Here is a 12,602-nt window from a genome sequence, read left to right on the forward strand (position 1 = left end):
ACCGGGATGTTGTGTGGCGCGCGATTATCCCCGGTATTCCTGTCCGAACTGCCGTAATACCGTTCCCGTCGTGGATGTTCTAGAAGGGAGAAGACTCCAAGGGATTCGTAATATCCATCCCGACGACTGCTTCCAGATCGATCTGCATTTCGCAAAGACTGACGTTATGGCTCCTGGCACACGAGTTTGGTGCCTGCCAAGCAAAATGCATGTTACCTTTGATATGTCAATCAACAGAAGGTTAAACTATGTGATAGTGCCAAGAGGTGTTGGAGGTCAATTATCTTATCGCAAAGTCAATCTTTTGCAACATGAAAGACGCATGTTGAGCCGGGTCCACCGCGACAACGCTTTCTCTCACTTGCACCCAAATGCTGGGTCCGACATTCTGGCCCCTTAGAGTTGCCCTCAACGTTGACGACGCTTACCATGAGTGACATCAACGGCAAGGGTAAAGTAAGAGCAGTCATAGTGGATGAGATCTTGCAGGACGTGACCCGAACAGGGGCCTAGGGGTTTAACGGACTTACGGACTTACGGATATCCACGCGTTCACAGCTATCGCGTGACACGGAGAGAAACATCGCCCTAGATCCTCGGTTTTGATAGCATTTTATCAAAAGATGTATGTAGGCCTTGATGCTCTTTTTGTTGTTCCCCTCGTTCTCGTCAGATTTAGTAAGTGCATCAATGTTCAACTCGGGAAAGGGGGACTAAGCAAACCCGGTTTTGCAGCTCAGTTTTCACTGCATTTGAAAACACCAACTCAACTCGTCAATGGAACATTCAACAATAGTCGTAGTCATGCCCGCGCATCTGCACGTCAAATTTGAGGATGTATAATTTCACGCTTCGTGGCCTCGTTGCACGTTGTAGAGACGAAGAGAGAGTACCGCCATTAAGAGTGGACGAACAAGAATCCGGGTTTCAGGCTGCATAGGGGCTGATGATGCTTCTAAGGAGCTTCCAAGCTGTCCACATCGAGCACTTTTGACCACCTTAGCGGCTGAAACAGTGATATCACACAGTAGAAGGATCATAGGGGCAGTGGAAAAGCAGGCGCAAGGAAAGGAGTTGAATGACAATGCATGATGGCAGAGGTGACAGAAAGTAGACAGAAAATCGGAAAGGAAGATGGCATTGGTGTGTCCAGTTAGTGCAATCTGGAGAACTTTACTTCGAGCATGGAATAGAAATCATTCATTCGAGAAAACTATGCTGCCTTCGCGGTCAACACATCAAGTTTTAATGTACGAAAAGGACTGCGATTTTCTCGAATGTTTGATAAAAGGTATAACTTGGCAGACCCATAAAGTTGTGAGGCTGCACATGAGGCGTTCCGCTCGGCTCCATCATATCGGCGCCACGCGGACAGACCGAGAAATTAAGATTTAACTTAAGCAGTCTTAGGCATCCATTTATTCGACATCAGGGTATATGGTGGCTAATCCAAGCTTCAAACTCCTTTGGGCACCTGGAGAGCACATCAGAATGCATACAAAGTCCGCATCTCCGCCACCTCTCAGTCTCTGAGCTTTCGCCGTGCACTCAATACCTTGACTTCTTTACAACGCGTGGCCTCTCTCTCAACGGTAGACGTTTCACGTGTCTGGGTTCGATAGCAGCCATAACCTTCGCTTTTACGTCCCCACCGGTGCAAAACACTCAACAAAACGTGTCGGCAACATCTACATCACAAACATCACGGAGAACGGCTCAACTCTGAGGATGTTTCCTTCGAAGGACGCGCCGCACTCAGCTGGGGAGCGTCTTATGATCCTCTCTGGCGCAGCGACATCTTGGCTATGGGTTGCCGGCATGTATTACAACCCATGGGCCCAAGTAAACATGTTTGTTATTACCTTTGGGATTGTATTTCTCAGTATCAGCTACCTTCTGTGTCTCATGGCCCTACTTATGCCGTTAATTGGAAATGGCTCCCATGTGGCCAACGCAAAAGCAGCCGCCGCAATCCTGGGATTCGGAATTTCCGGTTGTCTCGTTCTAGTCACCTCGGGATGGAGCGAATGGGAGTCACTGCTTCTGGTGCTACCAAGCCCGTATCTGTGTGTACTGCTTGAAGCCAAGACCTCAGTCCTAGTGGGCGTTTCGCGTCTGTTGACGGTTCTGTATGAAGGCAGGCCATTGCCCACTGGAAACAGACAATCTTGACAGGAGCCAGCAAGACACGAGGTTTTTCGCCCTAATTAACGCGCCCAGTGCAAAGGGAAGGCAAACGAACAGAGCAGTGACAAATACAGGGTTAACAGGGAGAGAAGTTGAGATGGTATGGAAATTGGCAGGGGTTTCTTTTCAATCTCTATGTTGCGCAACTTGCTTGAAACAACACTCAACCACCTTCGTGAGGAATGTATGGTGTCTTCGGTTGACCAATCACAATGTTGGTGAATCTTTTCAGATTATTTGAAAACGCTATTACACTCCAACTTACCACCGAAATTGTTTTTCACTTCAAACAAACGTGACCACTAAAAGCAAATGCGTCGGAGATAGCAAACGAACAATGAATTACTCACCTATGTCTGCTTTTAAAAAGACCTAGATGTTTTCAACAATATGCCTCGCAGCCACGTCTCGGCCCTCTCCCAATTGTAATCTTTGCTTCGCAAGCTCATTTGATTTTAGTTGAACCTTTCTAGCATTATGGCCGATGACCACCTGTGTCAGCGCGTCTCCAAGTTCCTTGGCACGGTATCTCGGTGCCGTATTCGGGCTAACCCATTTTCCGATACCAAGATACTCAGCCCGTTGAGCAAAGTCGTAAGTATCCGCCCAGACAGGTAGTACAACCTGAGGAACACCAGTCCTTCATCGATACCAGTCAGCTTTACTCCCCCTTGCGAGAATTACACTTTTATGGTCTCTCACCAAAGTGCTTCCCAAAATGAGTTCGCTCCACCGTGGTTGACCGAGCAAATGATGTTTCCTGTCTGCAGAACTGCATACGGCCCTGCGTCCACCTATTTCACAACCCTTACAGTGTCGTTGTCAAACTCGCTCCCCAAGATGATCTCAAGCCGACAGCCTTTGTTGTAGACATCGTAGTCGACATGCCCGTCGGTGGTCTGCTTCAGCTTCCACAGGACCTGAAGCCTTCTGTCTCTATTCTTCTCCCGCCAACCAGTGATAAGCAAACGTATGGCCTGTGCCATTTCAACGGCCTGATCTTCCGTGGTCCACGACAATGTCCCCAAGTTAATGAACACCGTCGGTCCTCGAGCGAGCCAGGTATGCAGCTTAGGATCGACTTCCTCGACTGCTGGGACTGGTCGCATTATGGGGCCACAGTGGATGATATTTTCCGGCTTCAAGTCGACTGGGAAGTCGAACTCTGGGCTGATCGCCATAAGCATCTTCAAGGTTGGCTGCGGATTACTGAACTCTTGCTGATCAAAGACCATAGCCCCGGTCTTCTCGGTTACATAAGCCCGTGCCCTACGGGCATGACTGTTGAAGATCATGAAGAATATGAGAAAGAACACGTATAGCACGTTTATTGGGATGAGGTGCCATGGTATTGGGAACGGAAGAGCGGTTCCCACACTGTCCATAGTCAAAAACGCGTTTGTTGTTGGCTTGGGAAGTGTTGTCTCTTACCACGGATACTTCCAGAAGAAAGCTGCTCTAGGTTGCTGCGGCAATGCAAGGTCCTTAAGTGTGTTGGGTGACAGGATCATCCACTTGATGCGCATATGTCGAGCCATCGTCAACTCCGGTATAAACATGTCGTCCACCAGAGTCAGATCTGGCTCCACCTCTTCAATGATTCGCCGAATTTCATTGCAGTTCTCCACCATTTCCAACCCGGTGTACGGCATGGAGCCCGGGCGATGATTCGTAAGACAGTGGGCATTGTTCGGAAGCTCGGTGCAATCTCAAGTAATCGTCTGCCACCAACCTCAGGGGAGAGTAAGGCCTTGAAGTAATGCGTCCCGCGAGTCTCATGAAACTCGATCGAGCTGGCGTTCGGATGGGCTTTTATACCGGCTTCAGAGGCAGCAGTTACTGCAGTCCTGATCGGTGCGAAGGACGCCAGATGGATCTCGACGTCAGGGTCCGTGCCCATCAGCGCGTGGCATGTTGCCAGGAAGATGTTGGCTTGACCATACTCAGATTTGGTGAGCATGAGCATCTTACGCTTTGGAGACATCCTTGAAATTGGAGCCGACAATAAATCGTCATGGGAGCATGTGAGATGAAAATAATCCTGAATCACAACGTTGTGATGTCTACCGACACAGACACCAGAGCGCGTTCGATGTTGTCAAATCGACCCCACGTAAAGTCCCGCAAGTCACCTCATTGGCTGAAATAAGCTTTGAGAGATTTCGCTTTTGTCTATCAAGCCATCAAATACCGAGTCGGCTTAGGGATTACTATTGTTCTGACTTCCGAAATGATGAAAGATAATTCTGATCGGTGAGGAGTTTAAGGCGCCACATGTGGCTGAGCGGGCTGCAGGTGGACACCGCTCTAAGCTCTGCGTGTGTGGCAATCGAAAGATAAACATGAACTTGAGCTTTACGTACTATTTATGAGTCGAATATACGGACTTTGCAGACGGTATTAATGCCAAACAACGCTTGGCAGATCGAAAACTTCATCCCAACTGTGCGATGTCCAAACAGTTCTCTGTCAATGAAATGACGGACAATATTTGATTGCAAGGGGAGGCGTAGCACGTTTTACTCGTATCATTCAAGTCATATTTGTCTCACAATCCACTCCGATGGTAGAAGCGTATGTTGGACAAACATGAAACCCGACGAAGAAGATGTTGAAGACCCTGTATGCCATTGAGGACGAGGTGTCTCACAACCCACAGCAGGTGGGTCTGAAGATTTCGACTGATCTTCTTTGCAACAAACCTAACCACGATATTCATCCAAAGATTGAGCGGTACTTGGTCATTTGGAAAACATCCAAATTCTGCAGCAAACATCCGGGCCATCGAGCCCGTGTACTATCATCGACGTTGCCGTAGCCGTGTCGGACGACTGCCCCACAAAATCCCGGACCTCGGACTTCTTGGCAATGCCGAGGTGCGAGGTAGCGGCCGGACAGGAGCACGAAAACGGTAAGGAATTCGGGAGAGCGCCATTGAGTGGGATGCAACGAGCCGGAGACAGATGCCGTCGTCGTCATCCTTTTCACAAAGCGTTGGGTTCTTATCTAGAAAACTTTCGCGGTGCTCAAACCATCATTGCATCAGTGCCTCACTAGGACCCAACTTCCAATATGATATAAGAGGAATGCGACGGATGATAAACCGCAAGGACGTTGACAGGTATCGGCCGAGAACGGATTTCCTTCTGTGATCAGGTTGGAAGAGCCAGGGTTGCTGCATCTGTCACTTCCCAACATGGCATGGTCGCCCTCATGCAGGCATGTCAAAATAAGCGCAGAAGTGGCTTGAACTCGTCGAGACACGTGGAATGATGAATCATAGACTTCAGCCGTACGCATATCAGGGGCCATTGAATAACAGCTTCGTGCATGGATCTCGATGGGAAATATGACCGGCGCCCAATAACACTCGGGATATTGTTGTTGACATCCAGATTGGAGGTGTGGTCCGTATTAAGTTGCAGCTTCATTGGGCGTCTGAACGGCTGGGGGCTAGGTTTGATGGTGCATGCGAAGTGCCAGGCCAACGGTATCCACTCCCACGCGGATGAGGTGGCCCCCAAACTGTCAGTCCGTCCCGAACCCTGTTTCTCGATCTGCGTCTATGTATCCGCACCGGGAAGATCGTTTATCATTGACATGTCTGATGGTGTCGCAGACCCTAGCCTCTGGCCAGGAACCTGACCACGATATATACCAAAGCCTTCGTCCGCATCTTAACCACCTTCAAGCTCCATCCTTGCTCGCATCATCAACGCACCAGCGCTATTAGGCAGCTCCTGACAATCCAGTGACAATGAGCTCACAAAGAGGTAAGCAATCTTGAATGCTTCAACTAAATCCCATCTAACAGCTTCTCAGGATCCTTCGGGTACACCGACCCAAACTTCCCCCCGCCTACAGGCGAATGGGACACGCCCGTAATCATCTACGGCTACACCCCATCCATCGCTCTCGCCGGCCTGGCAGCCGCCCTCTTCTTCATCCTCCTCCTCGTCCACACGGCCCAGCTCGTCCGCCACCGCAGCTGGTACTTCGCCACCTTCCCCGTCGGCCTCCTCTTCGAAATCGTCGGCTACGTCGCGCGCTCGCTCTCCGCCAAGAAGAACCCCTACAACCTCATCTACTTCATCCTCAACTACTTCTTTATCGTCACCGCCCCCGTCTTCCTCGCCGCGGGCATCTACACCATCCTCTCGGCGCTCATCCACCGCCTCGGCCGCGGCTTCTCGCCGCTCCCGCCAAAGGTCGTGCTGTGGTTCTTCATCTCGTCGGATGTGATTGCGACGATCACGCAGATCTCGGGCGCGGCGCTGATTGGGGTGAAGCAGTCGCGCCGCGAGGACCCGACGACGGCGAATAATATTTTGTTGGGTGGTTTGGCGTATCAGGTGTTTTCGATCGGGTGCTTTGTGGTCACCACGGGCATTTTCCTCTTCAGGGCGAGGCATATGATCAGGGAGCATCGGCTGACGGTCTTTGTGGCGGCATTTTCGGCGGCGACGCTGCTTGTGTACCTGCGTACATGTTTTCGTCTCGCGGAGACTGCGGAGGGCTTGGGAGGGCACCTGTACTCGAACGAGGTCTTCTTCGGCGTGCTTGAGTTTGCGCCAGTGGTGTTGGCTGTGATACTCTTCGCGGTGTGGCACCCTGGCCGATGCGCTGCCACGAAGGTTTCGGGGGGTCTGGGGGATGTCGAGAAGGCGAGGATACCGAGTCACGAGTCTGCTCAGAAGTAGAAGGAATCGCTGAGGAATACACATTCATGTCTACTTGCAACCTCTAAACTCCAAAGTCCCCGGGCCACCTCACATGACCTATGTCTCCCATACGCCATAATCGTAATGCATGTTCATCATCGCGTTGCAGCCGCTTCCATCCTCAACCAGCATGCGATCTAGGCATGCCGATTCCTCTAGCATCAATCACTGCCCACAAACGCTTCTCCAGAGCCGTTCCTTCCTCGCTGCACATCTGACCAAATGCCCCAAAGCCAGGCACTATCTTGGGCTTCGTCTCGATGAAGCGCCAGCGTGCTTTGATGGTCCACTCGACCAGCTTGCGCATGTCGTACGGCTGACAGAGCCGCCGCTCCATAGCCCGGCGGACCTTGAGTGCCGAGTCGTACGCCAACCTGTTGATGGTCGTCTCCACGTCCTTCGCCATAGTTGTGAAGCCCAGCGGAACATCGTCCAGCTCCTTGCACATGGGATACCGCTCTAGCACCTTCGCCTTTGTCTCGAACGTCAGAAGAAGGAACTCTTCGAGCCAAATCTTGGCAGCGTCTTTGCCACCCTCTGCCATGAGATCCTCGATCCCAAGCGCTACGCGCTGTCTCTTATGGAACTTGATGGAGTCGAGCTCAGTGTCGAAGGTGAAGCCGGGCAAACTGTGGAGCACGGCTCGAAGTGGGTGCGGGTGGCGGTCCGCGGCTCTGGTTGGCGAAGATGCGCCGCTGTCGCCGACAAGGAGGCGATCGAGCTCCGATGAGAGCCTGGCATCGGTGGCCCTAGCTTTCCATTTGCCGCTGGATCTCTTCTTCTCGATACCTCCTGTCGATGCTCTCTTGGGCGCAACAGGGCTCTTGCTACGATTCGCCTTTTCGCGCTCAACCCATCTGGAGTCGCGGGCGTTCTGGCGCTCTCTCCGGGCTTTGGCTTGCTCGATGAGCTCTCGCGGGGTGAACTCGGGTGATGATGGATGCTCCTTGGATGTGTTTGGTGACGAGGTGCGGGTGATGGATATGACTGATTCAGGGAAGGGCGTGGTGAGACGATGGGTGCTGAGCTGGACCGTGGCGTCGTCGATGCGCATCTCCATGTCGCTCGGCTCCTCAACCAGCGCCATCTTCGGAGCTGGCTGCCGAGACCCGGAGGATGACCGAAGCCGTGGCGGGATGAGGGGAGCGGCCCGGCGTGAGGAGAAGTGAGGATGGCGAGTCAGACCACGGCTGATCTGCTGCGCCGCCGTTAGCGATCCCGTTCGTCGGAAGTGAGAGGCGATGGTCCAACCGCGATAAATGATGCCTGCCAAGAAAGAGCCAAGAAGCAACGACGCCGTCAACCGATGCGGATAGGAATCGTGTGGGGAAGCGAGTGACAGCGACGGACGACGTTGAGATGGACAAACTCGGAATGTTTCAGTTACATCGGGGAGAAAAAAGTCAGAATTAAGCTTGCGGGTAGGGCTGCCGATTTGTGGGGCCACCAACCGTTTGCCGGCGTCGAAGGTCAATTGGAAGGGACGCGGAAGCAGGGACCCAGGAAAGAGCCGTCCGCCTCTTCTTTCCCGAAAAGAAAGTTTTTCGATATTTATTTGTAGGTAATGTCAATCACTCATTGCCCTCCGATGCCAAATAAAGACCAACTATATCGTGTGTATTCGTTCTCATTATCATGCCGAAGTCTAAATCCATTCACTATGCTGTACCAACCCAAAAGACGCTGAGCCCGTAGAAATGTTGTGACTAGCCTAAAGCCCAGGTCTGATCCGGAGTCAAAGAAGCCTTTTAAATTCCCATTGTCAAGCCGACTGCCGGTTGAATGAAAAGTGCTGCACTTCAGGTACCTCGAGCAAGGTGTAGTTGCTGTCAATGTACCACCAGCCCTTGTACTTCTCGGGCTTCTCGGCTGCAGGCCTGATCTTGCTCTTCTTGGGAATGTCGAACTTCTTTGTCGTCTTGCTCTTTTTGACGTAGCTTTTGGCGACATCGGAGTCCGCAGTCTGGTTGTAGTTGATTTCATTCGAGTCGACTTGGCCATTGATCAACTCTTCCCAGGTGCGATGGCTGTCGATGAGAACATCCTGCATGAAGGTGACGTTCTGGTACCAGTCGCCGACGATATCGATGACTGGGTCGCCTCGGGCAACCTTGTAGTACTGCGACTAATGTTAGTGTTCTGAACAGTATATATAGACGCTTCGACATACAGTCCACCAGTCTCTGAAGGTCTTGATAGTTCCAGGGCGGTACTTTTCAACATCTTCCCAGGCTTCAAAGTGTTAGCTTATCCCAATCAAATCGACTCTAAAACACCTACAGTTGAGTTGCGGAGCAAGGGGATCCTTGATGTCGATGCCCATGATCTTCCAATCAGTCTCATTACCCTGAGAATTGTCAGCCATGTGATGAGACAGTGCTCGAGAGCGTGGCGACTTACATCAGCCAAGGCAAGACCGCCAAGAATCTTGACTTGCTTCACTTGGCCAATGTACCCAGGACTGCAGTCTGTCAGCAAGCTCAACCTCTACGGTTTTTTCTGTGTTCTCGTACTCTTGGCCAATGTCGAACAGGTCAACAGGATCGTTGTCGCCATTCAAGCCGGTGAACTCATGCTCAAAGTTGGGGCTTTCCCATGTCTGAGGGATAGAACCGTACAAAAAGGGGTACGACTTGTGAGGCCACACGTTCTCGACGTATCTAGGGCTTCCATTCCGAGAGTCGTGAAGAATGGGGTCTTGAAGGTGACAATAATTAGCGTGAGGTCAATGCAATATTCGTTGGGACTTACTCATTGGCTCATCCCTCGCCATCTCAATCTTGGCGTCTTGCCACCGAGGAACCTCAATGACGACGTTGATGATTTGTTTGTCATTCTCATCTGGCCATGTGGGAATGTCGTGCCAAAATGAGATCGGGTCCCCGTCTTTTGTGAGCCATATCCTCCAGTCCTGTATAGCATCAGGATTAGCATCGTGTGTGGTTTTCTTGAACTTTTGAGAATTTCGTACCTCAGTATTGCGTGCCCCAACCTCTCTTAGACTGAGCGACTTGTAGTCAAAGCTTCCCAGGCTCACCGCGTCGCTAACGGCAGCCAGAATCGCCGTGATGAATATGCTCGACTTGACAGCCATTGTGATCGCTTCAAACAATTTCCAATGAATATTAAAGAAATAGAGAACAAAACGCGGTGTGGCTGTTCAGGAGAATAATCGCAACGCGACGCCCGTTATTTGTGTAACTCGCCTGTGGCGAACACCCCGCCCAGCCAGCGCTGCCAAGTCTCCCGGGGCAGGCTTAGCCGACGACATTTTTGGAATTGGCAGGTTGTGGCGGGACCAGGAGACGTGGGGCGGGAGCAAGCGTGAAGGAAGGCGGCGAAAAGATTGGACGATGGGATTTTCTTGGGAGAACAACGCATAAAGTCCATTTCTTGCTCTTTGGCGGTTGATGAGTTGGTGCGGGGCTGTTGTCGGGGATGACAGGGTTTGAGACGCGGGACCAATGGCGATCGTTTGTCGCGGAACGTGCGAATAAAAAGAGGAGTGACGGGGATGGATAGGGGCAGATGCGTCATCGTTGAAGACAGCATGCAATTTGCTCGCTCAACCTTATTCTCTGCCAAATTTTTGCGAATGCTTGCCATCGTGATCGAATGCCCTTCTGGGACAGGGACATCCATGTATCGATGCGGCGACATCGCAACCTTGTTGGCCGTGATCAAATATCTACAATATTGAAGCTACAATCGTGGTGTCCACAACCCCGAATTTGCTGATCAGAATCCTGCCAGATCCTTTCGACCTGGTGATAGCTAAATGCAGTTCCCAAGATACACTGCTTCCAGCAATGGCAAAATTCCCAAACATTAGGTATGTCGAGTGCGAAGACTTGGCTGGAATGTATTCTTCAAGCCTCATAATTACATCCCAATGCACACTACATAATTGCTCATGCGAACAGACCTATTCTGGAATAGTCTTTAGATCCTTCTCAAACGATGACTCTGTCCCCCACATCTCCTCAATGAGAAGCCCAATGTTCTTTGAACTTTTGCGAGAGGCGGTCGCATCCTTCGTTGATCGCTCGACTACGAGCATGCTCTTTTCAATCAGCTCCAGAAAATCTGGAATAAAGTGGCAATCGATTGAATCTTGTTTTAATCTGCCGATGAACTGAAACTGCGTTAGAATGTATCTTGCGTTCTGGCAAGATCTCGTACCTTGATCACCGACTCTTTGGTGTGGGCGTCCCGTTTCCCCTCCTTGTCGATTGTTACGCCATAGAAAACATCGGTCCTGACTCTAGTATTTTCTCCGTCAAAGGGTGATGGAATCTGGCTTTTTTCTAGGCGCAAATTACCGAACTCAACAACACGCTTCCATCCGCCAAGGAACCACGTGATGAACTCCAAATAGACGCATCCAAGAGACCAGATGTCATATGATGGACTGACCAATTCGGTGTCAAGTACGCTTTCAGGCGGTGAATACGTGAGTGATTCGGCCACAAAACCACGCCGGCCCTTATCAACCATTTCTTTACTGCTGAATTCCGCGAACCCGAAGTCGGAAATTTTCAGGATACCATCTCCAGGCGTTCCTTCGCGACTGGAGGGTTTGGCGTCAGGAAACCAAAGAATGTTCTCGGGTTTTATATCGCCATGACGTCCAAAAAGACTCAGGAGCTTTTGAGGTGTGTTTGACGTAGAGGTCATGTTGTTGTCAGCCTGTTGGATAGGGAACGAAGTTGGGTGTCGCAAGGTCCTTCCTGAAGAGGTTTCGTAACGGTGAATGAATGCCAGTCCTTCTGCCAGGCCCAGACATTGTCGAGCAACCCAAGTTAGGGTCTCGTTTGAAGACTTTTGGTCACGAGGAGGAGCGGGATTATTTTGATTCTGCTTCCAGAAGTCAAAGAGATCAGCTTCCGCCCAAGGGAAAATGAGATGAAACGCGCCATCCTTTTCATAAGTTCCCAGAAGGGAGATGAGATGGTCATGGACGTTCCCACTCAGCCTTCGCAATGTTGCTACTTCTCTTTTGAAGTCGGCCTCGGATTGATTATTCTTCAACGTTTTGACGGCAAAGTACCAGTTATCAGGCTGTGAGCGAGTCAGCGTGGAAGCACGTTGAAATGTACAAATGATCGGCTAAATCGGAATGACCGAAATCATTGACTGTTTTTAGTTGGAGAGACCTACATCTTCGTTCTTGAATCTGCGATGGAGGTGATGAATAGCCACTTTGCGAACGGTCCCGAATCCTCCTGTCCTAGCCTTTTGTTTCGTTGCAAATCTGAAAGGTAAAACCGTGTCTGGGCCAAATTGTCGATGAGGAACAATCCTTTTTTGTGGAGACTCGAAGACAGGCGCAAGAAACGCCCATTGCCACTCTTCGAACCTGGCAATCGAAGTATCAGACCACTCTTCGAAGCATTTTAATGGGTCATCAAGGAGGTGTCTTCGACGGAGTGCAAAACGACCTTCAGGAGGCTGTTTGACGAGGGGAAGATCATCGTCTGATACACCCGCATCGACAAACAACTTGATCCTAGCCGGCCTCTCGATGAGAATCAGGATGGCGAGGATCTTTAGATAAGACTTTGGGGCTCCTTGGCGAGATACATTCAAATCATGATCCGTGGTTTCCTCGCGTCTGGGAGATGAAGGTGCTGGGAAGATGCCGTGAATTCTGCACGCCTGTTGGCGTATACCATCTCCTCGGTCTCCAGTATG

At 50.8% G+C, this 12,602-nt stretch overlaps 4 protein-coding genes across 4 annotated transcripts; 1 reads left to right on the forward strand and 3 right to left on the reverse strand.

The window, feature by feature from the left end:
• Positions 1-2,559: 2,559 nt before the first annotated feature.
• GCG54_00000592 (Glycosyltransferase sdnJ) lies at positions 2,560-4,171 on the reverse strand (the record flags this gene model as incomplete). The annotated part of the gene is made up of 5 exons (XM_045400728.1): positions 2,560-2,827; positions 2,890-2,951; positions 3,000-3,564; positions 3,619-3,884; positions 3,920-4,171. The coding sequence occupies 5 exons, from the start codon at positions 4,169-4,171 to the stop codon at positions 2,560-2,562; spliced, it is 1,413 nt and encodes a 470-aa protein (XP_045263401.1).
• A 1,773-nt stretch (positions 4,172-5,944) lies between these two features.
• On the forward strand, positions 5,945-6,887 carry GCG54_00000593 (uncharacterized protein; the record flags this gene model as incomplete). Its single annotated transcript, XM_045400729.1, has 2 exons — positions 5,945-5,960; positions 6,010-6,887. 2 exons carry the CDS (start codon positions 5,945-5,947, stop codon positions 6,885-6,887), a joined length of 894 nt encoding a protein of 297 aa, XP_045263402.1.
• A 142-nt stretch (positions 6,888-7,029) lies between these two features.
• Positions 7,030-7,995, reverse strand: GCG54_00000594 (uncharacterized protein; the record flags this gene model as incomplete). Its single annotated transcript, XM_045400730.1, has 1 exon — positions 7,030-7,995. The coding sequence occupies one exon, from the start codon at positions 7,993-7,995 to the stop codon at positions 7,030-7,032; it is 966 nt and encodes a 321-aa protein (XP_045263403.1).
• Positions 7,996-8,670: 675 nt separating this feature from the next.
• GCG54_00000595 (Inorganic pyrophosphatase) lies at positions 8,671-10,002 on the reverse strand (the record flags this gene model as incomplete). The annotated part of the gene is made up of 7 exons (XM_045400731.1): positions 8,671-9,027; positions 9,079-9,140; positions 9,189-9,255; positions 9,309-9,369; positions 9,422-9,605; positions 9,660-9,819; positions 9,880-10,002. 7 exons carry the CDS (start codon positions 10,000-10,002, stop codon positions 8,671-8,673), a joined length of 1,014 nt encoding a protein of 337 aa, XP_045263404.1.
• Between the last annotated feature and the right edge of the window lie 2,600 nt (positions 10,003-12,602).

Source organism: Colletotrichum gloeosporioides (assembly GCF_011800055.1).
Source record: "Colletotrichum gloeosporioides strain Lc1 chromosome Unknown consensus_50, whole genome shotgun sequence".
Classification (NCBI taxonomy): domain Eukaryota; kingdom Fungi; phylum Ascomycota; class Sordariomycetes; order Glomerellales; family Glomerellaceae; genus Colletotrichum; species Colletotrichum gloeosporioides.